The sequence below is a fragment of the Symsagittifera roscoffensis genome, chromosome 2, assembly GCF_963678635.1.
Source record: "Symsagittifera roscoffensis chromosome 2, txSymRosc1.1, whole genome shotgun sequence".
Classification (NCBI taxonomy): Eukaryota; Metazoa; Xenacoelomorpha; order Acoela; family Convolutidae; genus Symsagittifera; species Symsagittifera roscoffensis.
Window position 1 is genome coordinate 32792151 of NC_087063.1, and position 27759 is coordinate 32819909.

Here is a 27759-nt window from a genome sequence, read left to right on the forward strand (position 1 = left end):
CCTTTAAAAAGTAATTTCAATTTACTGCGTTTTCTTCATAAAAAATGGGTCAAGTTAAGGAATTAGTTTACTGCAGCCAACAGTTAAGCTACGCTGCCAAAATCGCCGGCAAATTTTTATTATATACCATAAAAGTCAATTCTCCGTTCACTTACAAATTTCAACTAGGTTGAAAGTTCTTTTGCCCGAAACAAATATAACAATTTTCATGATTCATATAATTAACCAGGACTAATAATTAGGACCCCAAAAAAGGAATTAGAAAGAATTTTGTATCGTGTCCCTTGTTGCTAAGCTAAGCTGAGCAAGATCATAAGTAGGGGGTCTTCTGTTTTTGGGTGGAAAATATTTTCGTTTACAAAATCCTAGGATGAGGGTCCTCCAAGAAATTAAGGACCCTTTCCTACGATTTTGCTTTACGTGAGGCCCTTCCCCCCCTGAGGAAGGACACCCCTTAGGATCCGGGACACGATACAATACTACAATACAATATTCGTATTTAAATGCCCAAAAGTTTTTATCGAAGTATATACATATATATTCTTTTATCAAAGAAAAATTATACGTTTGTGTATATAATTCTTAATGCATTTCATTGGTATTTGAGCGTTGATCTTCCATTTTATTATCGTAGTGTTTGCAGATAGAGGAGATAGCAATTTTCTGAACAAATAAGATATTTCATTTCACGTGACTATTAAAGAAGAAGTAATCATCTCTCTGACATTACAGCCGTTATTTGAACACTGAACATTATAAAAGTTATTGAACTTGAAATATTCGTTCGAAAATGATTGGGATCTGCGTTGCTGGATTTGTAGGTCTGCTAACGTTGCTAATGTGGGCTTGGTCTAAAGTCAGACCCCGCAATTTTCCTCCCGGACCAGTGAGACTGCCTTTTTTCAACAACCTCCTCAGCGTGTCCATGGATGAAAATTTGGCTTGTAAACTGGAAAAACTCCACAAAAAATATGGCTCTATGGTATCTCTGGCGATCGCTGGAAGCAGCACTTGGGATGTGTGGATCAATGATTTCGACATCGTCAAACAGGTTGAATTCAGATTTTTATTTAAAAAACATAGATCGAAGGGAAGAGTTTTTAATATTCAAATCTAAATTTCTAGTCTTAAGACATGACTCATTTTTAAAATATAATCGATTCGAAAGCGCTAAATTTGAAGGCATAAAATCAATGTTTTAAAGGAATGCTTACCAAAGAACAATATAGCTCAATGTCATTTTAAGTGAATATGCCTCTGAAAAATTTGCCTCGGAAATTTGTCTGAAACTTTAAATAATTGATTGACAACCAGGGGCGGATCTAGAGTTTTCTCGAGGGGGGAGGGCGGATTTTCAAAAAAATTTCAAAAATTTAGTCGACTTTTTTTTATTGATCGGCTAAAATGGGTTTCCGAGCTTTCCCAAAGTACTAAAAAGACCCTGTTTTGGCCAAATTTTCCATCACCTTGTGCAAAATTTTGAAAAACAGGCCATAAATGGCTTTTTTAGGCACTTTTTAGAAAACTTTGAACAAAAAATTGCATTTTTTCGGAGCGCGCTCTTCCATTAAAATTAGAGTACAAATTGGCGCCAGAGGCGCTCTTAGAAAAGTTTTGGAGTCCGTCAGCCAAAAATTAATATCCCAAAATATTATTGAGGGGGGGACCTTTTGGGTCGGCAGGGGATCGAATCCTTGAGAGGGGGGGAGAGGAGGAAGCGGACTTATATTCATTTAGACATAAAAATAACGATGGTAACCGACCGATTGTCTCCGATGCACAAACAATTTTTGCCATTTTTATTCAATCCTACTTTTCCCTAAGTGGATTGTAGTTTCCCTTTCAGATTATAGTGGAACATTCAGCGCCTATAATTTCAATTTTTGATTTCACTTGGTTTTCGTTTGTGCAAACAAAGTATGCTCTTTCCAATACTCGTCAAACGCTCAGGGTCGCTCTCGTGTTTGAAGTGCTGATGACATCGTTTTAGCGCTAAGCTAATTCTGGACGCGCCCGTTGTGACTATCCCATTAGAACCAGTTGTAAACTAAAAGTTCTAATTGATTATAAATTTAATTCTCTATTTCTATAAAATATTCCTGGCTGACCAATCGTATTCCATCTCTAATATTTACACTTAATTGTAAGTGCTGAAACTACTTGTAGTTTCAGCAATAGAGCAATTTGAATTATACTTAGAATACAGTTGTTCTTTTTCTGGAAACTAACTAGCATAAACCAGTATACACTAGATCTATTGAGACTAGGAGATAAAAGAGTAAGATTAAGATTGGTATTAGACTAAGAAGTTGCACAAAACTATCCGGCAAAAATAATATAGCGTGACGAACAGACGGAGTACTTTATCTGAAAATACCCTATGAATACAGAACCAAGTACATAACTCAGAAAAAATCATTAATAACATATCATAATTAAAACTAAATTAACAAAGAAAGTTATATATACAAACAATAAACGCAGTTTGTATAGATTTTTTAAAGCCCAAAAGACGAGCAGCAAAGGAGACGACAACCCAATCACATTCATTCCAACTCCGGAATGGCAAATCTATTCGATTTGCTGCCTAAACTTACTACCCTCAAAGGATTTAAAGTAGCGACTCAGCATCGCAGCAAAGGGGAACCATTGAACCAGACCAATGGCCATCTTGATGTTGACTACACGTAAAAATCCTAGTCACTTGGCACTTTACACGGGAATGTCGAACTTCACCCTGCACGTAGTCTCGCTCTAAACTTAACGAAAACGATACGTCATTGCATCGATCAGAAGTCTTGACACAATCACCCAAGACTACCACAATCAACGAGACCCATCTAGAGATACAAACATAACAATCTTTTCCCGTCAAACACAAACAGCCACACTTCTCCTTTCTCCATGAAATAATTACTCTTTTAAACAAAAAAAACCCTAAAATTAAAAAAATTTACCACATGAGATTTAAAAAATCTCAACAACGACAATCAACGCGACGTCGAAATCAACCAAAAAAAGATTACAAAAACCTTCATTCCGCAATCTAAAAAATTAAAGAAAGTTGAATTTCAAAACCCTCTTTCAAACTAATTATCATTTTGAAACTTTCAGAAATACAACACCTTATGACATGGTTTCTAATCAAAAACCACGGAAACTAATAATACTCACAAAAAACTCCTCAACCAATACACCAGGTTATGGCCAAACTACAAAAGAATTAATGTGTTATATTCTACCATTACATACACACGATGAAGACAATTTTCATCACCCACAAATTTTAAAAATAGCCTCCGGCACACATACCGAAAGGATTTTAAACAGAAATAACACACAATATCAAAATTCACAACAAAACTATAGAAGTAGTACACGTAAACATCAAAGACAATTTAAGCAAGTACAATCAACTGAAGAAACTCAATTAGACCCTCCCGCTATTTATAACACAGAAACCACAGAACTACAACTAAATCATGTAATTTACGAATCCACTGACGATGAGAGCAAAACAGAAAGTATGCTTTCAATAATCATGCTTCAGATTAAAAACGAATACGAAACACCATTAGAATCAAATTATTATCAAAACAATAATAATCATTTCCAAAACCCCTATAATATTCAAGAAAAAACAGTTTATACTGAACAAGAACTGAACGGAAGTTCAAGCACAAACAATATATATCAGAATACATTGAATACTATACAAATAACCAAAAAAAACTTTGGACAATCCCACTTCTCTTAGAAAGTCCAAAAAGTAAAAATTATCAATCACCAGACCTCGAAAAGATTTTTTAATAGGGGGGGGGGGGGGAGGAGGAAGCGGCCTTATATTCATTTAGACATAAAAATAACGATCATAACCGACCGATTGTCTCCGATGCACAAACAATTTTTGACATTTTCATCTTGAGCCTGCGCATTCAATCCTACTTTTCCCTAAGTGGATTGTAGTTTCCCTTTCAGATAATAGTGTAACATTCAGCGCCTATAATTTCATTTTTTGATTCACTTGGTTTTCGTTTGTGCAAACAAAGTATGCTGTTTCCAATACTTGTCAAACGCTCAGGGTCGCTCTCGTGTTTGAAGTGCTGATGACATCGTTTTAGCGCTAAGCTAATTCTGGACGCGCCCGTTGTGACTATCCCATTAGAACCAGTTGTAAACTAAAAGTTCTAATTGATTATAAATTTAATTCTCTATTTCTATAAAATATTCCTGGCTGACCAATCGCATTCCATCTCTAACATTTACTCTTAATTGTAAGTGCTGAAACTACTTGTAGTTTCAGCACTAGAGCAATTTGAATTAAACTTAGAATACAGTTGTTCTCTTTCTGGAAACTAACTAGCATAAACCAGTATACACTAGATCTATTGAGACTAGGAGATATAAGAGTAAGATTAAGATTGGTATTAGACTAAGAAGTTGCACGAAACTATCCTGCCAAAAATAATATAGCGTGACGAACAGACGGAGTAGTTTATCTGAAAATACCCTATGAATACAGAACCAAGTACATAGCTCAGAAAAAAATCATTAATAACAAATCATAATTAAAACTAAATTAACAAAGAAAATTATATATAAAAACGATAAACGCAGTATGTATAGGTTTTTTAAAGCCCAAAAGACGAGCAGCAAAGGAGACGACAACCCAATCACATTCATTCCAACTCCGGAATGGCAAATCTATTCGATTTGCTGCCTAAACTCACTACCCTCAAAGGATTTAAAGTAGCGACTCAGCATCGCAGCAAAGGAAAACCATTGAACCAGACCAATGGCCATCTTGATGTTGACTAGACTTACAAATCCTAGTCACTTGGCACTTTACACGGAAATGTCGAACTTCACCCTGCACGTAGTCTCGCTCTAAACTTAACGAAAACGATACATCATTGCATCGATCAGAAGTCTTGACACAATCACCCAAGACTACCACAATCAACGAGACTCATCTAGAGTTACAAACATAACAATCTTTTCCCGTCAAACACATACAGCCACACTTCTCCTTTCTCCATGAAGTCATTACTCTTTTAAACAAAAAAAACCCTAAAATTAAAAAAATTTTACCACATGAGATAAAAAAATCTCAACAACGACAATCAACGCGACTTCGAAATCAACCACAAAAAGATTACAAAAACCTGTTACTTGTCAAACGCTCAGGGTCGCTCTCGTGTTTGAAGTGCTGATGACATCGTTTTAGCGCTAAGCTAATTCTGGACGCGCCCGTTGTGACTATCCCATTAGAACCAGTTGTAAACTAAAAGTTCTAATTGATTATAAATTTAATTCTCTATTTCTATAAAATATTCCTGGCTGACCAATCGTATTCCATCTCTAATATTTACACTTAATTGTAAGTGCTGAAACTACTTGTAGTTTCAGCAATAGAGCAATTTGAATTATACTTAGAATACAGTTGTTCTTTTTCTGGAAACTAACTAGCATAAACCAGTATACACTAGATCTATTGAGACTAGGAGATAAAAGAGTAAGATTAAGATTGGTATTAGACTAAGAAGTTGCACAAAACTATCCGGCAAAAATAATATAGCGTGACGAACAGACGGAGTACTTTATCTGAAAATACCCTATGAATACAGAACCAAGTACATAGCTCAGAAAAAAATCATTAATAACAAATCATAATTAAAACTAAATTATCAAAGAAAATTATATATAAAAACGATAAACGCAGTATGTATAGGTTTTTTAAAGCCCAAAAGACGAGCAGCAAAGGAGACGACAACCCAATCACATTCATTCCAACTCCGGAATGGCAAATCTATTCGATTTGCTGCCTAAACTCACTACCCTCAAAGGATTTAAAGTAGCGACTCAGCATCGCAGCAAAGGAAAACCATTGAACCAGACCAATGGCCATCTTGATGTTGACTAGACTTACAAATCCTAGTCACTTGGCACTTTACACGGAAATGTCGAACTTCACCCTGCACGTAGTCTCGCTCTAAACTTAACGAAAACGATACATCATTGCATCGATCAGAAGTCTTGACACAATCACCCAAGACTACCACAATCAACGAGACTCATCTAGAGTTACAAACATAACAATTTTTTCCCGTCAAACACATACAGCCACACTTCTCCTTTCTCCATGAAGTCATTACTCTTTTAAACAAAAAAAACCCTAAAATTAAAAAAATTTTACCACATGAGATAAAAAAATCTCAACAACGACAATCAACGCGACTTCGAAATCAACCACAAAAAGATTACAAAAACCTTCATTCCGCAATCTAAAAAAATAAAGAAAATTGAATTTCAAAAACCCTCTTTCAAACTAATTATCATTTTGAAACTTTCAAAAATACAACACCTTATGACATGGTTTCTAATCAAAAACCACGGAAACTAATAATACTCACAAAAAACTCCTCAACCAATACACCAGGTTATGGCCAACCTACAAAAGAATTAATGTGTTATAATCTACCATTACATACACACGATGAAGACAATTTTCATCACCCACAAATTTTAAAAATAGCCTCCGGCACACATACCGAATGGATTTTAAACAGAAATAACACACAATATCAAAATTCACAACAAAACTATAGAAGTAGTACACGTAAACATCAAAGACAAATTAAGCAAGTACAATCAACTGAAAAAACTCAATTAGACCCTCCCGCTATTGATAACACAGAAACCACAGAACTACAACTAAATCATGTAATTTACGAATCCACTGACGATGAGAGCAAAACAGAAACCATGCTTTCAATAATCATGCTTCAGATTGAAAACGAATACGAAACACCATTAGAATCAAATTATTGTCAAAACAATAATAATCATTTCCAAAACCCCTATAATATTCAAGAAAAAACAGTTTATACTGAACAAGAACTGAACGGAAGTTCAAGCACAAACAATATATATCAGAATACATTGAATACTATACAAATAACCAAAAAAAACTTTGGACAATCCCACTTCTCTTAGAAAGTCCAAAAAGTAAAAATTATCAATCACCAGACCTCGAAAAGATTTTTTAATAGACTCAGGAGCAGAATTAATTATAATAAAAATTCCCACATGGAAAAAAATACAAAAATTACATCCAAAATTAATACCCTCTAAAACCTCAAGCAAATTAGCTACAACTTAAACAGGATACAAGTTTACAGCAAAATAATCCCCATATTCTACAAAAAAAGTACATTTTGCAGCAAAATAATCCCCATATTCTACAAAAAAAAGTACATTTTGTTGACACACTTTCTAGAAGAACATATTTTTGGAATACAGCTGTCCCATGTGGATCTGAAAATAGCCACAAGGTTGTACAGTTAAATCCCGATGAAGATAAATATTATCTTCACACACCATATCCTACACTTATGCAACCATTCAAGAAGTTTTCACCAGAAAGTATCAAAGCTATTGCTAGAAACCCAAAAATAGATTTACAATCAATAGGTATATACTCTAGATCAGATATACAATATTAGATCAGCACAAGAAATCCTCACAAAATTGGATACAATACAAAGACAATCCATTGATCAGAACTTAAGGAAACTTGCAGAAACCGCAGGATTTTCAGACATCTATAAACAAGACTACAGTGGATACTTTAAAGATATAAAAGGGTACATTTATTTAAATGATGAAAAATACCGTCCACAAGATATATCGCCCATCAATATCTTTAGTTTTGTAAAATTGAAAAGTGAACTAATCGCCTTGCTAGGATGGCCCTACTATATCTTAGAAAGATTGACTATTTTATGTGCAATGCTTAACTTTTCTGGTTCTCTCTTTTCATTATAGAAAAGAATCTATAATACATGCGCAATGCACACACAAGTAAACAAACCAGCAAGTGTAGCACGCATACTCTTCAACCTCAATTAACTAAAAATTTTTAGACGCTCAAATAAATTAATTTAACAAAAAACTATCAACTACACCTAATGCATTTGAAAATTCACAAGACAAAACAAGAACAACACCTATTGCACTACAATTATACACTTTACATAATAACCATCCATTATCTTTAGTACCACGAAATTACAGGAATATAGTCCTAAGAGAGCACATCTCTACAAGTCATAGTTATTCAGAACGCCCAGTTACTCAAATTATAACACAATAACCAAATGTAGAAGAAACGTTTGAACAAAGTATCGAACAGCCACATACCATTAACTTCCGTTCTTAGAACAATCATCTGTTTAGCCCATGATGAGCCGCAAGATTGGATCCCTCAACGGTTCCCTTTCCCTTTCATACCCATCCAACCTCCAACGTCACTCTCAGATCTTACCATTTTTTGGTTTCACTCCCTACCATGAATCATTCTATATTAATAATTCACCAAGCATGGATTCAGATGACACTTCGACAAACACAGTTTTTCACACAATCTCACAATTTAACAACTCTGATATTGAAACCCCAGATGAATTCGCAGACTCCGAGCCTAACCCATCCACTTTTTGCCAACCCCTCTTTCAACCACTCCATACACAAATTCCCGATGAGCCTTCCTCAGCCCCTTCTTCCTACCCTGATGCCACCCCAATTTACTCCCCAATGACTAGCGGCCCACCAGACCACTTTAGCCCCGTTGATACAGAACTCGAAAACTAACTAGACAACTTCATAACTTTCAAACAACAGCTACAACCCCCTAACACACTAACCATTCATCACCTCTCACAAATCATGACATCCTCAGAATCCTCCAACCCCGCATCCGCTACTGGAGAAACCTGAGCCCACCGAGTATTTAAACGAAAACTCCCCAATACCGCAGTCCCTTCTAACTCTCGACCAGCTCAAACAACTTGGAATCATTCACTTCATACTAACAAAAAAGAGTTTCTCCAAGTGTGCTTACCACTGTTTCCACAATATACTTACTATCACTCAAATCCTAACGACGATCAACCAAATTACGTTATCGAAAATGCCTTAAATCCCACACTTTCATGGACCTCACATTATCATTTCAGTAATCCTTTATCACTTCCACTATGTAATAATCCAGACAAGAAGGATTTATGTCACATTAGACTATATCACTTAGCCACAGCACTTCATGAAAAACAATTCACAACAATCGGATTAAACCAAACACTAAATAGATTCACTGTACAAAAAGCTAACCGATTTTCCAATAAACATTATGATCACGCCATTGCACTACCCAATGAAGATAACTTTTTAGATGATGATACTAACGCTAACCCCCAACTAGCTGAAAAATTTTTCTTCAAATCACAATATGTGTTTCCTATAAACTGCTTGAAAAAATTATGATCACATTATATCCACAGCACTTCGCGACACAAAAGCCCACGAATCCTATTTCACAAAATTTAACCTTTTTTCACTAGCCTTTATTTTCCTAACACTAAAAGAACGTGACTTACACTGCTCGCATCAAATAACGTTACGCACAAAACAAACTCACACAAACACTTATTATAAATTCATACAACAACATTACACAACTAATACACCATCACAAAACCCATCGATTTCAATTTAATCTCCGAATACACTTCACCATTCTTCTTAAACTTCACATAATGTATAAAAAACACTTAAATGCAGGGAATCATTAGAAACTACGACCCTATCCGACAAATGTATATATTCTGCCCACTAACCCGAAATGAATCCCGTCCACTAATTGTATCTCACGAATATATACAGTCCGCTGAAATCCCAATCCTAGAATACATTGACATCACTAAATAAAATCATAAGCTTTTCAATCTGATCCAAAACACACCGCATGAATTCTTACCAAGTAGTGAAGAGCACAAGATCATCAAAGCACTTGAACTGCTTTGGCCTCTACTGCGAACGAAATATATCACCCGCTTGCTTGCTAATGTTCTAACATCATCGAACGTCATTCACGATTTTTTCCCAAATGGATTTTTTTGCTGACGATCAAGTAAGTATAATTATGTATCTTACACTAATAATTTCAAAACACAACTAATCATTCTTTTTAAAGGGTTTACTTACTTTTTTAGATCTCATCACACAATCATCTAAAACAAACAAAAACAAATAAAAAAAATGAAAACTACTTTCTCGAAATTCTAGACTCGTATTAACAAATCGCAGTATATTTGAAAAGCAGTAAAATGTTCCCCCAAATCGCAGTAAATTAAAAAATAATCCTCAAAGCAGTAAATTCATAAATTAAATCTCGCAAAAGCAATAAAGTTAATTTTTCAATGTAGTAAATTCATAAAAAATTGCAGATAAGTTAAAAAGTACTAATTTTTTTACAAGACGCTTCTTTTATAGATTTGTTTCGTTCATTTGCCCATAAAACTTTTTCCACAATCGCACAGCTTGCCCACGAAGAATTGTTTAAATAATGAATTTTAAGTCGGGCGAGTTGCAACAATGTTCTGTTCTTTGTTTATAATAGTTGTTTTCTTAAAAGACCTTCTTTTTTTTGAAAAACTAACGTTCCAGAATTCACAGTGAGACGATTTCGTTGTTTTCTTTCATCTTAGTATTTTATAATTTATCCTAAATATCTCAACTCTATTTTGGTATTAATGACCTTTCTTCAATCATTATTAATTCATTTGTTTTCATGCAACATACAATTTGTTTTTTTTTTTAATTTTTTTTTCATAAATATCAATCCAACACAAACCGATTGACCATGACTTATGATAACGAGGCCTAATGCCTTAGAATCAACTGAATCATGAACGAAGCACTTTTGAAGACTATCAAAAAACTTAGAACTGCTATTTTGTGTTGAAGTTTCCACCCTAATAAAACAGAGAATTGTACCTATCTTTAGGTCGGCAATCCACTTGCCGCTCTTCGGCCAAATTTTTTAGCTATGGGTTGTAATGATTAATTTTCTTTACGCTCATCAGTCGCCCATGATCCCAACTCGCGTTAAATTAGGCGGCTATTGTCCTGACACTGGATTAAAGGTTCAATAGTCCCATCTAAGAGTACCCCTAATTAACTAATAAATTAGTTAACCCATTATACACATAAACAAATCTTTCATTAAGATTGATAAATTGAAAAAAACTTAAGAAACATTTATTCTCAGAAAATTCGTTTTTGGGTTAAACATAAACAACACCGTTTGAATTTAATTGCGAGATTTTTAATCTATAGTTTTCAAATGTGGGGTCAATGTTTAGATTCGGTTTTCATATTTGAGGTGTAAAGATTGAGACTAGAAAGTAATATGTTGTATACGGAAGACCACAAAATATTAAAACTTCAGCTTCAAAATAAAGGTTCAGAGCACATTTTTGCTCATAATTTTACAATATCGGTGTTTCAAAATAGAGAACAAATTAGGAGTCACATGATACTTTGAACTATAGACAATTGAATTTTGAGCCAAAAAACGTTAGGTTTGGAACTGTGTTTGAGCTATAGAGTCAGAACTTTTGGTTGAAAAAGGTCTAATTTCTGGTTAAAATTGATAATCTGTTTGCCGTTCCTGTTAAAAATCCAGAAGTATACTTAACGGAAAAAAATTAAGACAAAACATCTACAAGCTGGTTCTAAATGGAAATTTTCCTTAATTTATCGGTTTGAGAACACAAAAGATGAGTTTTTGCGCTCAAAATTTAGCTTTGTTTTTTGGAAATTTGTAAAAAAAACTAACACTCTGAAAACCCCCATCACCAGTTTTTAAATTTGTTTTCCCAATCTAAAAATTACGTTTCAGGGCTTGAAACTTGTTTTCGGTACCAAAGTTAATGGTTTCAAGTCAAGATTTTGTAGAATAACGATGAATAAAAATTCTAAGCCAAAAAATTATTTTTGTATATCTGCAACCAAATATGTTACTAGTTCGAGCTCCTTAGTTAGTATGCTCAGTTGAAAAATGTTTTTGTTTTAGATATTTTTGAAAACTTTTAAAGCAATTTTAACACTTCTATGGATACATATTACAATTTCAGCCCAAAAATTTAATTTTTGGGTTGTAATTGTAAAGACCCTAACTCTAAGGTGTGGTATCATAATTCAAGTTTAAGAGTTTTCAGCCTGAAAAGTTAACATTTCTAAAACAAGTTTTGAACCAAAAATAAAAATTTCGAGCCTGGAATACACTTGTCCAGTAGTCACAACAAGACTGAATTAAAATGATTTCGGAGTTGCTGAGTGTTTTAGATTTGTGGTTTCAGTTTCTTGAATTTTTGCTTCAGTTTTAAAGAAATACAGGTTTTTCAGCTAAAAATGCAGGATTCGTGTCTCAAATGTAAAATTTTTAGCCAGCTTTTGTTAATTAATGTCAAATTTTGTCTATGAGTGAGAAATTTTATGTTTTAGCCGCATGGTTTGACCAGCAAAACAAATCAATTTTTCAAAATCTTTAAACAATTTTTACTCCGTTCAAAAGACGTTCATCAACTTTTAGGGTCATTTCGTAACAAAGGACACTCCATGTCATAACAAAAGCCACTAGATTTCATTGTTTTCTTTCATCTTAGTATTTTATAATTTATCCTAAACATCTCAACCCTATTTTGGTATTTAGGACCTTTCTTCAATCATTATTAACTCATTTGTATTCATGCACCATACATTTTGTTTTTAATTTTTTTTCATAAATATCAGTTCAACTCTACAAACCGATTGACCATGACTTATGATAACAAGGCCTAATGCCTTAGAATCAACTGAATCAAGAACGAAGCACTTTTGAAGACTATCAAAAAATTTAGAACTGCTATTTTGTGTTGAAGTTTCCACCTTAATAAAAACAGAGAATTGTACCTATCTTTAGGTCGGCAATCCACTTGCCTCTCTTCGGCCAGATTTTTTAGCTGGGTTTTAATGATTAATTTTTTTACGCTCATCAGTCGCCCATGATCCCAACTCGCGTTAAATTAGGCGGCTATTGTCCTGACACTGGCTTAAAGGTTCAATAGTCCCATCTAAGAGTACCCCTAATTAACTCATAAATTAGTTAATCCACTATACACATAAACAAATCTTTCATTAAGATTGATAAATTGAAAAAAACTTAAGAAACATTTATTCTCAGAAAAATTTGTTTTTGGGTTAAACATATAAACAACCCCGTTTGAATTTAATTGCGAGATTTTTAACCTATAATTTTCAAATGTGGGGTCAACGTTTAGATTCGGTTATCATATTTGAGGTGTAAAGATTGAGACTAGAAAGTAATATGTTGTATACGGAAGACCACAAAATATTAAAACTTCAGCTTCAAAATAAAGGTTCAGAGCACATTTTTGCTCATAATATTACAATATCGGTGTTTCAAAATAGAGAACAAATTAGGAGTCACATGACAGTTTAGACTAAAGACAATTGAATTTGGAGCCAAAAAACGTTAGGTTTGGAACTGTGTTTGACCTATAGAGTCAACATTTTTGGTTAAAAAAGGTCTAAATTCTGGTTAAAATTGATAATTTGTTTGCTATTTCTGGTAAAAATCAAGAAGTATACTTAACAGAAAAACATTAAGTTAACACATCTACAAGCTGGTACTAAATGGAAATTTTCCTTAATTTTTTGGTACGAGAGCACAAAAGATGAGTGAAAACACCCATCACTCTGAATACCCCTGAAAACCCCCATCACCAGTTTTTAAATTTATTTTCCCAGTCTAAAAATTACGTTTCAGGGCTTGAAACTTGTTTTGGTACCAAAGTTAATGGTTTCAAGTCATGATTTTGTAGAATAACGATAAATAAAACTTCTAAGCCAAAAATTTTTTTTTTGTATATCTGCAACCAAATATAATACTAGTTCGAGCTCCTTAGTTAGTATGCTCAGTTGAAAAATGTTTTTGTTTTAGATATTTTTGAAAAATTTTAAAGCAATTTTAACACTTCTATGGATACATATTACAATTTCAGCCCAAAAATTTAATTTTTGGGTTGAAATTGTAAAGACCCTAACTCTAAGGTGTGGCATCATAATTCAAGTTTAAGAGTTTTCAGCCTGAAAAGTTAACATTTCTAAAACAAGTTTTGAACCAAAAACAAAAGTTTCGAGCCTGGAATACACTTGTCCAGTAGTCACAACAAGACTGAATTAAAATGATTTCGGAGTTGCTGAGTGTTTTAGGTTTGTGGTTTCAGTTTCTTGAATTTTTGCTTCAGTTTTAAATAACTACAAGTTTTTCAGCTAAAAATGCAGGATTCGTGTCTCAAATGTAAAATTTTGAGCCAGCTTTTGTTAATTAATGTCAAATTTTGTCTATGAGTGAGAAATTTTATGTTTTAGCCGCATGGTTTGACCAGCAAAACAAATCAATTTTTCAAAATCTTTAAACAATTATTACTCCGTTCAAAAGACGTTCATCAACTTTTAGGGTCATTTCGTAACAAAGGACACTCCATGTCGTAACAAAAGCCACTAGATTTCATTGTTTTCTTTCATCTTAGTATTTTATAATTTATCCTAAACATCTCAACCCTATTTTGGTTTTACGACCTTTCTTCAATCTTTATTAACTCATTTGTATTCATGCAACCATACAATTTGTTTTTAATCTTTTTTCATAAATATCAATTCAACTCTACAAATTGATTTACCATGACTAGTGATAACAAGGCCTAATGCCTTAGAATCAACTGAATCAAGAACGAAGCACTTTTGAAGACTATCAAAAAATATAGAACTGCTATTTTGTGTTGATGTTTCCACCCTAATAAAACAGAGAATTGTACCTATCTTTAGGTCTGCAATCCACTTGCCGCTCTTCGTCCAGATTTTTAAATTAGTTTTCGGCTGAGTTTTAATTATTAATTTTTTTTACGCTCATTAGTCGACCATGATATAGAACTGCTTTTTTCTACACAAAAGTACTGCAGTTCTACACAAAAATATAGAACTGCTATTTTGTGTTGAAGTTTCCAACTTAATAAAACAGAGAATTGTACCTAACTTTAGGTCGGCAATCCACTTGCCGCTCTTCGGCCAGGTTTTTTAGCTGGGCTTTAATGATTAATTTTCTTTACGCTCATAAGTCGCCCACGATCCTAACTCGCGTTAAATTAGGCGGCCATTGTCCTGACAGTGGCTTAAAGGTTCAATAATCCCATCTAAGGGTACCCTTAATTAACTAATAAATTAGTTAACCCATTATACACATTAAAAAATCTTTCATTAAGATTAATAAATTGAAAAAAACTTAAGAAACATTTATTCTCAGAAAAATTCGTTTGTGGGTTAAACATATAAACAACCCCGTTTGAATTTAATTGCGAGATTTTTAACCTATAACTTTCAAAAGTGGGGTCAATGTTTAGACTCGGTTATCATATTTGAGGTGTAAAGATTGAGACTCGAAAGTAATATGTTGTATACGGAAGACCACAAAATATTAAAACTTCAGCTTCAAAACAAAGGTTCAGAGCAAAATTTTGCTCATAATAATACAATATCGGTGTTTCAAACTAGAGAACAAATTAGGAGTCACATGACAGTTTAGACTAAAGACAATTGAATTTTGAGCCAAAAAACGTTATTATGAGTTAAAAAAGGTCTAATTTCTGGTTAAAATTGATAACCTGTTTGCCGTTCCTGGCAAAAATCCAGAAGTATACTTAACAGAAAAAATTTAAGACGAAACATCTACAAGCTGGTTCTATTTGGAAATTTTCCTTAATTTTCTGGTTTGAGAACACAAAAGATGAGTTTTTGCGCTCAACATTTAGCTTTGTTTTTTGAAAATTTGTAAAGAAAACTAACACTCTGAAAACCCCCATCACCAGTTTTTAAATTTGTTTTCTCAATCTAAAAATTACGTTTCAGGTCTTAAACTTGTTTTCGGTACCAAAGTTAATGGTTTCAAGTCATGATTTTGTAGAATAACGATAAATAAAACTTCTAAGCCACAAATTATTTTTGTATATCTGCAACCAAATATGTTACTAGTTCGAGCTCCTTAGTTAGTATGCTCATTTTAAAAATGTTTTTGTTTTAGATATTTTTGAAAACTTTTAAAGCAATTTAAACACTTCTATGGATACATTTTACAATTTCAGCCCAAAAAAAATTAGGAGTCACATGACAGTTTAGACTAAAGACAAATGAATTTTGAGCCAAAAAACGTTAGGTTTGGAACTGTGTTTGAGCTATAGAGTCAACATTTTTGGTTAAAAAAGGTCTAAATTCTGGTTAAAATTGATAATATGTTTGCTGTTTCTGGTAAAAATCAAGAAGTATACTTAACAGAAAAAAATTAAGTTAACACATCTACAAGCTGGTACTAATTGGAAATTTTCCTTAATTTTTTGGTTCGAGAGCACAAAAGATGAGTGAAAACACCCATCACTCTGAATACCCCTGAAAACCCCCATCACCAGTTTTTAAATTTGTTTTCCCAGTCTAAAAATTACGTTTCAGGGCTTGAAACTTGTTTTCGGTACCAAAGTTAATGGTTTCAAGTCATGATTTTGTAGAATAACGATAAATAAAACTTCTAAGCCAAAAATTTTTTTTTGTATATCTGCAACCAAATATAATACTAGTTCGAGCTCCTTAGTTAGTATGCTCAGTTGAAAAATGTTTTTGTTTTAGATATTTTTGAAAACTTTTAAAGCAATTTTAACACTTCTATGGATACATATTACAATTTCAGCCCAAAAATTTAATTTTTGGGTTGAAATTGTAAAGACCCTAACTCTAAGGTGTGGTATCATAATTCAAGTTTAAGAGTTTTCAGCCTGAAAAGTTAACATTTCTAAAACAAGTTTTGAACCAAAAATAAAAATTTCGAGCCTGGAATACAATTGTCCAGTAGTCACAACAAGACTGAATTAAAATGGTTTCGGAGTTGCTGAGTGTTTTAGGTTTGTGGTTTCAGTTTCTTGAATTTTCCTTCAGTTTTAAATAACTACAGGTTTTTCAGCTAAAAATGCAGTATTTGTGTCTCAAATGTAAAATTTTTAGCCAGCTTTTGTTAATTAAAGTCAAACTTTGTCTATGAGTGAGAAAACTTATGTATTAGCCGCGTGGTTTGAGCAGCAAAACAAATCAACTTTTCAAAATCTTTAAATAGTTATTACTCCGTTCAAAAGACGTTTATCAACTTTTAGGGTCATTTCGTAACAAAAGAGAGTCCATGTCGAGTTTTTATCAGCAATTTTTAACAAAATGTTTTTTTGATTATTCTCGCAACGACTAAAAAAAATTGAGAGCAAGACCAGTCTAAAAACTAAAATCAACACACTCGAAAATTACTGTTTGCACACTAAATTTGCAACTCAAAGTAGGAATCAAAGTCACATACAATATGCTAGATTATTAACACTAAAAAGTTAATTCAAAATAAACTATTTACGCAAATAAATATTCAAAATAAAGGTTTACATACCACGAAAACTAATTATTGCTTCGCTCTTATTTGGCTTTTAAGAACAACAGCTCCCATAAAAAAATTGTTTGAAATGAACTTTTTTCAGTTTTGAAGTGAATTATAGCACTCATCAGGATTTGAATTCAAAAACCAGGTCAAGAGAACTCAAAAGAAAAGAATTACCAATGAACAAGAAAATTAGAAGAATGCTGATGAAGGAAAAATTTTTTGAAACTAAAACAGTCTCCAGTCGGCTCAAACCCCCAAATATATATCTGTTGATACCAATTTGTCGTTGGGACAAAATAAGAAAGAACAGTCTTGAAACCAAGCTTTCAATAAACACTGGAACAATTTTTGGATGAAATAGTTTTGACCTTTAACAAGAAATTAAGAAAAAAAATGTGCTTAAGTTTTGTAAAATGGATCTCCAATGCAGTAGAAATGAAAAAATTAACTTATAATAAGTTAAAGGAGAAAAGTTTGAAAATTTTGGATTAACAAAATTTGAAACATACCGTAGAAGAAGCATAACAATCATGAAGAATACAATTTGGGAAGGGAGTATCAAGAAAAACCTCAAAAGACAAAAAAAAATTTCGCTTAAAAAAAATAGAGACTTTGTGAGAAAATGAAACAAAAGTTAAAGACAATTCCAATCATTCAAAAAAACCGAAGATTTTTTGAATTTTAAGTATCAACTTGTTAATTAAATATTAACTTTAAAACTTTTGATTATAGAAACACATAAACTGTAAACTGATACCTACGTGTATCGAACAACTAACTATCTAAAAAAGGGGAGTGAGTTATAATTTTGCATGTCATATGCTACATCAACTTTAAGCTTAAATTATTTTTCCAAGCTTTAAAGTAGTGGTATACTCGAAAAACAGTTGATTTCAGTCCGCTTGAGTTGATTCCTTTTTCTTATTTTCTATTCATAATTGTTTTCCATTCAAGGTAAATTTTTGTAATTTGACGCTACAAAACTGACAGAGCTAAGGTTTTTTTGTTTTCTTTCACCTAATTTTTTTTTACAATTGAACATAAATACCCCATTCCCATTTTAGTATTTAAAACAGTTGTTCAAATATTTTCAACTCCTTTATTCTTTTTCATTGTCATTTTTAACTTGTCTGTCTATACTAATATCCATTCACTACTAAGAAAAGATTGACTATTATCTATGATAACATTAGATCTGACACGTTTGCTTTAATTTAATAATAATAATCATAATAAATTGTTTTCAAACAATATCTAGTTACAAAGTTAATTATAAAAATTTATAAATACAAATTAGAATCGTTCGGGAGAACACCATTAAGCCAACAAGGCCCATTTTCAGGTGTCTCATTAAGCGGAGAACAAAAAAAAGTACTTAAATTCTTTAATCCAATGCAAAGGATTTTCTACCGGTAACCATTTTTTAAACGTAAAACCTCTTTATTCGCACCCACCTTAAAACCATTCTCTATAAAAAAAAATTAATTTAGTTTTCTCAGGTAGTCTTTTCTACCCATAACTTAGAAACCAACAGAAACAAGTTCTACTTATTGATCAAAAAAGTCGCAAAGTAAAATCGTATTCCCTAGAATGTAATTATCCAAAAATTTATGATTAAAACTATTTAATTGAAACCGAGAAGCCCCTTTCAAGAAATTGACCCAGGTGGGAAAAAATATATTACGAAGTTGAACATTTTTCTAATTTTAGGTGTAATTGACCCTCTGTTGAATTTATTTCTGTTTATAGCTAACTTTTGATTTGTTTTTCGCTTTGAAAATATCACGTTCAATTCTTGCTCAGTAATAGAATATCTCAAGGTTTCAACTTGGCACTCTTTTCGAATAATTTTTCCGGTTAATTTCAGAACTTCGTAAGCAAACAATTCTCTTACGGTATATATTTTATTATCATGCATTATTTCAGTGATTGAATCCATCCTGTGTTTATAAAAAATTATTCTGATTAGCCTTCTGATTTTCATTTCCAGTTCCAACAGTTTGGTTTTGTCGGTATTTGCATAAACTAAAACTCCATATTGGATGATTGGTTGCACGTAACTTTTATACGCAAATATTAATTGCTGTCCAGTTAGAAACTTTCTCAATTGAAAAAACACTCCACAGAATTGCAAAATTTTCTTCTTTACCTTATCAATATGCTGATGAAAATTCAATTTACAGTCAAGGAGAATTCCAAGGTATTTAAAACATTCAACATCTTCTATTTGGGTGTCATTTAAAAAATAATTTACTGGTCGTTCTTCAGTTTTCGTGCTCCGACAGTATCTCATGGTCTTGGTTTTTTTGACATTCAGTGTCAGTTTGTTCTTGTCCAACCAATCATTTACTTCAAGCAAAGCTGATCTATGTGCAAAAGCAATATAGTCTTTGTTGTTTGTGGATTTCAGAACAGTGTCATCAGCATACAAAAGTACCCCTGTGTTTTTTGTGGCTATTTGTAGATCGTTTATGGATAATATGAACAAAAGTGGGCCAAGGATAGATCCTTGAGGTACACCAAAGGATACCAGTTTAAGTTCGGTCTTAAAAGGGTTAGTTTCAATGTACTGATAGCGATTGTCAAGGTAAGATTCCAATAGATTTAAGACAGGCCCTCTGAATCCCATTTGTTCCAATTTTATTAACAGACAAGAGTGATCAACTGTGTCAAAAGCCTTTGTTAGGTCTAAAAACGTATTCTGAACAGTTAGTTTTTGTTCGATAGCGATGTTGAAACTTCTTCCAACAATGTAAGGATGGCTTCAACAGTGCTTCTATCTGATCTGAAGCCAAACTGAGTGTTTCGGATGATATTAAACTTGTCTACATATGATTGGGCTCGTTTAAAAATTATACGCTCAAAAATTTTGCCCAGAACTGGAAGAAGCGAAATTGGTCTATAGTCTGAGGGGTCATCGATGTCTCCCTCCTTGAAAATTGGAACAATTTTTGCAATTTGTAAACAATTTGGGTAGATTCCTGAGGTTAGGCAGTCATTAAAAATTTCAGTCAAAGGGCCTGCTAGTATAGTTTTCAAATGCTTGACAAGAACAGTGTTGATATCATAGCAATCTGTACTATATTTATTTTTTAAACTTTCGATGACTTCAATGACTTCAATTAAATCAATTTTTTTCAAAAACAACGATTGCTGCTGACGTATAACATTATTTTCCATGCAGTTTGGTTTGCTCTGTGTGAGTCTGGCGCCAATATTTGCGAAGTATTCGTTAAAATGCTCAGCGTCCCCGTTAGATAGATTTAAAGATTTAGATTTTTTCCCTTTACCACTCATTTCCTTAAAAGTTTCGAAAAAGTTTTCGTTTTACAATTAGACACAAGCATTAGTTTATTTTGATAGTTTTTTCGTTTTTTACGGATGATTAGGTTTTTGACAATTTAATTTTGGGAACTATTTTTATTCCGTGCATCCGTTGTTTTAATATTCAAAAACTCCTGTTGTAACCGTCGCTTTTTTGCTGCTGCATTTTTTACTTGATTGTCAATCCATGGATATCTTTCTGCTTGTACTAGTAAACGCTTTGGAAAAAAAGTATCAACTGCCTTCATAAGGATCGAATTTATTTTTTCTAAAATCCTAGAAGACATTTGAGGGTCTTCGGGATTCCATAACTGCATACATTTGCCAATCTCAAGTTGCAAATAAAAAATTAACTTCTCACTTATATCCCTTTTTTTCAACTTGTTCTAGTTTCTCTAGAAAATTTGAAAAAAACTGAAGACCAAAATGATCAGACACTGAATTTTTGATAGTTTTGGTTGAGAAACTTGATGTACAGAAAAATAAGTCAATCAAAGTGCTACTACGTTCTGTCACTCTTGTTGGGAGGCAGCTCATTTTGTTTTCTAACATGCCATTTCCTATCATAATATCCTCAATTTTTTCCCGCTTTGTCGAGTTTAACAGAAAATTTACGTTAAAATCACCACAAACTATGTGATCAGTTTCAGGCCCTAGCGTTAATCCATCCAAACAATTTTGCAGGCTTTCGAAGGTAGCGTTGTTTAGAGAATTTGGTGGAATGTAAACACAGGTTACTACAATTTTCTGTTTTTTTTGTAATTTTTTATGACAACTGACAAGATTTGGATATTGTTATCTTTTTTTTCTTTTATTATCCTATGATCTGACCCAGTGTTAACATATATGCCAATACCTCCTCCTCGTTAGAGAGGTTCGTATCCTTGAATTTGGAAAATATCATTGTCAGAGTTATTTTTGAGCCAGGTTTCAGTTAAACAAATGATATCTGGACGTTGGGCCAACTGTTCTATTTCTAATTCAAATTCTTCAAAGTTTCGGGGCAGTGATCTGATGTTTTGTAAAAACACTGAAAAAGTTTTAGAATTTGTTTCCTCCATGTCTCTGTTAACCATATTTTCTGTGTACAGTATAATTCTCGCGTGGTTTCTTAACTAGTTGATAATTTAACCAATTTTTGAAGATCAATGATTTGTCAGAAATCAGAAGCCACCCAGGGCAGTGCGGAAATCGCACAAACTCTAGGTAGTTTCTACTCCTTGTCTAGAATATACTTTTTCTTCGCAAAAATACGAGTATTGCTAGCTTTCAATTTTATACCCGTATAGGGTTCTTTAATTTCCCCTCCAATCCCTCGCCTCCTTCTTTTCCTTTTTCAGCTTACATAATTTTCCTTTTTCCTGACTTTTTCTATTTTGTTTTCATTGTTTTCCTCATTTTCAGCATCTACAATTAAAGATCGCAAGAGCAGCGCGGAAATCACGCAAGCTCTGAGAACTAAAAGAGCAGGATGAATTTTTTTTTGGTTTTATTCTAGTTTTGTTTTAAAAGAAAATGAAACATAATTTAGTTTAAATAACCACAAAGCAGCGCTGAAATCGCACCAACTTGTTATTGGTTTTTGTTTTTTAATGGAAGACTAATTGGACTGTTCTTCTTTATTAGGTATGAGACCAGCAGTGCGGAAATCAACATGTTTTGTCACAAACGTAACCACTCAAGGCTAGAATAGCAGTTCATATGCTTTACAGTTTAACTCAATTCATTTTGTGTTTTTCTGTCAAAGTTTAACAGGCGGCACACATTATCCGTTCAAAATCCAATCAATGGGTTGGTTTTTTGTTTGCAGGGGATTCCCATTCGTTGTTGTCATGAAGAGAGTCGGTGTAGATTCGTTTTTTTCGCTTAACAGCATTAATCGTTTGCAATTCATCTACTGCGTCAACTCGCATAAACTTTGTTTCGCCCCGACGCTTTTCATCATGGACAAGCACTGATACGATGCAGTTACGAGTGGTAGTTATTAAGTCCATATCATTGGCCGCTTTCTTAATTAGTTCCGTAATATATATGTTACGCTTGTTTAAAATGTTTTTCTGATATTTCAGATTCCTCCTGGCCTTGTATACAGCGTGCTTATCGTCAAAGTATACAAACTTGCAATTGATAGTGGGCATAATATTTCCGTAATTTCCCATATACATGTGACAAGCTTTAATTCCCCCACGAGAAATGTTAACTTTCAGACTTGTCCTGAAAAAGTCAATTATTGCATCCGTAACGTCATCTACTGCCCTTGCATCGAACGGCGGATTCCATACAAGCACACTATCCTTGCTAGTATACCTTTCCTGAGCTCGCAGCCTGGTATCTATGTTTAACTGCTTAAGTTTAAGACCCGTAATTTCACATTCTTGTTTTTCAACTTTTTCTCGCAATAATAACAGTTCCGTTTCCATATTACTCACTTTTTTATCTCCCGTATTTTTACTCACGGATACCTCTTGGGTTGCAGAAACCTGAAGCTCAGTTCCACTGTCGGTTTCCATCATAATAACAAATACTCAAATTGATAACAAAAAAAATCAAGGAAGAATCGCTTTTTTTTTAAAACGTCTGAAATAATTACTCAGTATGGGAAAAAATCTGAGAACTTTTGGTAACAATCAGGGCTTATCAATTTATCAAGGCTACCGAATTTGCCGTAGTTTTGAATTTATTTGAGGCTTGATTCAATTTGAGGGGTTAGATTCGTATTTTGTCATTCAAATTTTTTATTGTTTGATCATTTTTTTGTCGTTTCGAAACACGCGAGAAAAAAAACGTTTAGAACATTTGCAAGGTCAACCGACCGATTTCCAAGTTTGAATTGCTCTTTTGTTACTGACTGAAAGGAAACTGTTATCGATAATTGGTTCTCTTAGTAAACTGCCTACCTTTCTTTTGGATTTTGAGTTCACTTTCTCCTTTCATTGATGTTCTTATTTCACCAACTGATTGCATCTATCTGATTGTTTATCCTTGTGTTAACGTAATTTTTTTTTAGTTCAGTATTGTTCTTCTACCTCTGTCTAGATATGCGACTTCTTCCGACATGCTCAATTCGTTTTTTTTCCTGAGTTTTTCAGCTAAATTTATCTTCTTTTGTATTCCTTTCTATTCTTGTCTCTTTTCTTTTTTTTTTGGGGTTAAAAAACAATCGAAAAGTCGGCAGAGGTTGGCGTTCTTCTCCCTCATAAGTAATTTTTTCACCTTTTGACTGGGGCTCATCTTGGCAACTAGCGTGTTCGTCCTTTTTTTGTTGGTTATTCAATTCTGGCTGAGTTGAGTAGGGTTTAATATTTCTGAAAAAACAATAAATGGTGAAATTAAGAATCTCCAAATACAAAACAGCTGCTGACCTTTGCTAGATTTTGGAGAATTGCGTCCAGCTACCATGTTAACAACTGGACCCAAGCTAAATTGTTCGAACAATGCTTGTCTTGGTACTGAATACAATGTTCTTTTTTAAGTTTCTGTGAATACCGATCACTGTCTCAATGAGACTTCAGAGTACAAAAACAAGCCAAGTATACAGATGTAGAGATGTATACAGAAAGTCTCGGATTTTAACAGCTAAAATAAATAAAAATTTACATTGTTAATTTGAATACCAACAAAATTGAGATCAGTGCAAGGGCAGGGCAGCGCGGACTTTAGTATAATTATTTTCAGCGTTGCCCAGCCCTTGCACCGATCTCAACTTCGCTGACATCCAATTTAAGAATAATGTATTTTTTTCCGCCAAATTTACATTTTTGCAGTTTTCTACCTGACTTAATTGCTTTTGGCTTATAGAAATTATCAATTTATTTTTGAATTGGAAAAGTTTTCTTTTCATTCTTTATAATTACTTTTCCCTTTATTTATAAACTTTAATGGTCGTAAAATTCTGTGCTTCTTGCACAGCAACCAGCTAGCTAGTTTAATTATAAACAACCAGATATTCAGAATTTTCATTAACCAATTTTTGATAGGTAATTAGAAGAAAATAGTTCGTATGACCAGGGTACAGGAAAGATGATCGCTTAAAAAAAAATCTTTTTGTCCAAAATTTTTGAGGTTGAAAAATAACAAAGAGAGCTTTTATTTTGAACTTTGCAGAGATAGGATAAAAACACTATGACATTTAATGTAGCTCTCAGCCAATTCCAAAAATTGGGCCGCTATCTATATTTACAATGGAACTAAGGAGTTAAAAACTGAAAGCAAACTATTCTGTTGCACATTTTAGGCCACTTCTGCGAATAATCAATTAAATTTCAACCATTTAGTAACACAGGCATGGGTTTAGGGGTATGGGCGGAGGGGACGGACGCTTTTTTTCTCTCAGGGATTCGACCCCCTGCCGAGCCGACCCACAGATTCCTTCCTTTGCACTATTTTGAGATATCCATTTTTGGCTGTTGGACCTCAAAATTTTTAAAAAAAGTGGCTTAGGCGCCAATGTATACTAATTTTGAGGAGGTAGCGCGCGCCGAAAAAACGCAGCTTTTTGGTCAAAAATTTCCAAAAAATTCATAAAAACTCAATTTTTGGCCTGCTTTGTCAAAATTTTGCCTGCGGCGCAGAACATTTGGCCAATCCAGGGCCTTTTTAGAACTTTAGAAAAGAGCTCAGAAAACCAAAACTAAAAAATGGTCGACAAAATTTTCGTAAACTTTTTGAAAATCCGCCCTTCCCCCTCGAGAAAGTCCTAAATCCGCCCCTAAACACAGGCTCTGAATGATCCACGGTTCAACAATCGTAATATTAGCGGCTTCTTCGAGCTTTTCGGAGTTCAAAACGGTCTTTCTTTTGACACTGGTGAGAGGTGGAAGGCCAAGAGAAAAGTGATGAACCAAATTTTCCGAAGTATGGGCATTGGGCGCAGTTCTCTCAGTCACATGATTGAATCAAAAGTGGAAAAGTTTATGTCGCATTTTGAAAAGCTGGACAAAAATGAGGTTGATATCAGGGTGAGTTATATGTTTTACATAAAACTGTTTTTTGGCTTGGAGCATAAATGGATATAAATAGAAGGAGAGGGCTGAAATTTTTAGTGGATAACTCTAAAATTTTCGAAACGGGCAATTAGCAGCAAAAACTATTACTTTGACAGGGGAACGCGCCAAGAAAATGCGCTAAAATAGGCCAAAATTTTCTAAGAAACTTTTGGTCAAATAAAGCTATTTGCTTTGAGTGAAGGTAGAAAATCAGTTTGGTCGACTTATAAAAACCGGACAAAAACTTCAATAGTATGAACCTTTAAAATCCTCCCCGCAAAAATCTTTAAGCAGAAGCTCACTTATTAGAGATCTGTACGTTTCAGCTATTAGTATTCGAAATAGAAAAGATAGTACACCAACAAACTTCGAAACCTATTAATCTTACCTAATTGTCGAAAAAATTTCACACTAAGGCGGAAAAAACCAGCTAACCATTATGTTTATAGGTATTTTGTTTCAGAAGTAAGTTGGATACATGTCCAGCAATATCGTTTTCAACCTTCTGTTTGGCAAAACGTTCGATTATGATGACCCCTTGTACCTTGAATTTTACTACTACTTACAGCGAGTTTTTGACTTTCAAAATCCACGAGCACTTCACTACTGGTTACCTTTATGCATAGCCAAGCGTATGTCTGTGCCTAAGGAAGTAATAAGCAAGCGGAAAAACTTCATCGAAAAGTTGCGAGCCGAGTTCTTTCGCCGAAAGCCGCCCTCACTCGAAGCCGCTCGGAACCGAGAACCGGAGTGTGTTTCTGACTATTTATGGAATAAAGTTTTGATCGATAATGACTCGATCATCACTGAAACTTCAGCAGTAGCGATCATGGCCGACCTTGTTTTAACTGGTCAAGAAACTGTAACTAACAATTTGTGTTGGCTTTTACTAGTTATGATTCATTATCCAGAAGTCCAAGAAAAGATATTCCAGGAGCTGTCATCAAAAACCGACATAAATCATCCCCTAGTCTCGTTCTGTACTCAAGGCGATTGCCATTATACGTTGGCAACAATTTCTGAAACCATGCGCATGTACCCAGTCGTATATTCGACTCTGGATCACACGGCCTCGGAAGATGTCGACAATTTGCATGGGTTCCGGATACCGAAAGGTATTAGACTCTTTGGAAACATAGTTTGTATCTACAAAGACAAGAAATATTGGAAGGATGTATAAAACTTTAGTCTAGAAAATTTTTTGAACGAGAAAGGGGAGTACCAGAAGCATCCATGCTTGATTCCATTTGGTTCAGGCCCTCGTTCATGCATCGCAGAAAATATGGCTCGAATGGAAGTTTTAGTTTCCTTTGCGTCTATCGTTCGGAAGTTCAAAGTTGAGGCTGTCGGGGATGGAAAACCCTCGCTGGTTCCAATTCTTGGGTTTGTTGGGATAGCGCCGAAACCTTTTAAAGTCAAATTGATCAATAGAATAATATGATTGAAAGATAGGCTGAGGTTAATATGACTAACATGCTTTTTTAACGTATGTATAATATGCTGTAGATTTCTTCCTACAAAAAATTGACATGTGGTCCTGTTTAAATATACCAGGAGCTTTTGTCCCATGATTTAAATCAAAAGCTTATCGATTCTCCCCTCCACATTTTTGGTAACTACAACAGAATCTCCATCCCTAAATTTAAAGGGTGATTGCGCAAAATATCCAAAAATAATGAAAGCTTTATCGGTACGAAATCAGCAGTTAGACATTTGGACGAAATTCGGTTCATTCGTCAGTCTAGCTTATCATCATTCAATCACTTTCAAATTTTGCCACTGAAATTTTAATTAATCATATGTTATTCATTTGCTGGTCATATGAAATATGCTGAAACAGAAATTTATTCTAACGAAATTTTAATTGTTTTTGTTCCGATCATCCGCCGAGACATGTGAAGGTACTTTGGCGGTGTGTTGTGTGTTTTTTCTTCCCGATTTTGAGTACCTCAAAAACAGTTTGTAGTTGCGGAAGCGCGGAATATTTTCAAGAAAGTGTCTCAGTTTCTCAGTGTGTAGAAAACGTGGTCTGAACTTTTTTTGTTTACAGACTAAATTGAAGCGATACGATTTACCACTAATAGA

The 27759-nt window shown here is 33.7% G+C and overlaps 1 protein-coding gene across 1 annotated transcript; it reads left to right on the forward strand.

Moving 5' to 3' along the window:
* The first annotated feature begins 1003 nt into the window (after positions 1-1003).
* LOC134839569 (cytochrome P450 2D6-like) lies at positions 1004-27019 on the forward strand. Its single transcript, XM_063855162.1, has 2 exons — positions 1004-1051; positions 26138-27019. Exon 2 carries the CDS (start codon positions 26153-26155, stop codon positions 26852-26854), a length of 702 nt encoding a protein of 233 aa, XP_063711232.1. The 5' UTR covers positions 1004-1051; positions 26138-26152; the 3' UTR covers positions 26855-27019.
* Positions 27020-27759: the final 740 nt, after the last annotated feature.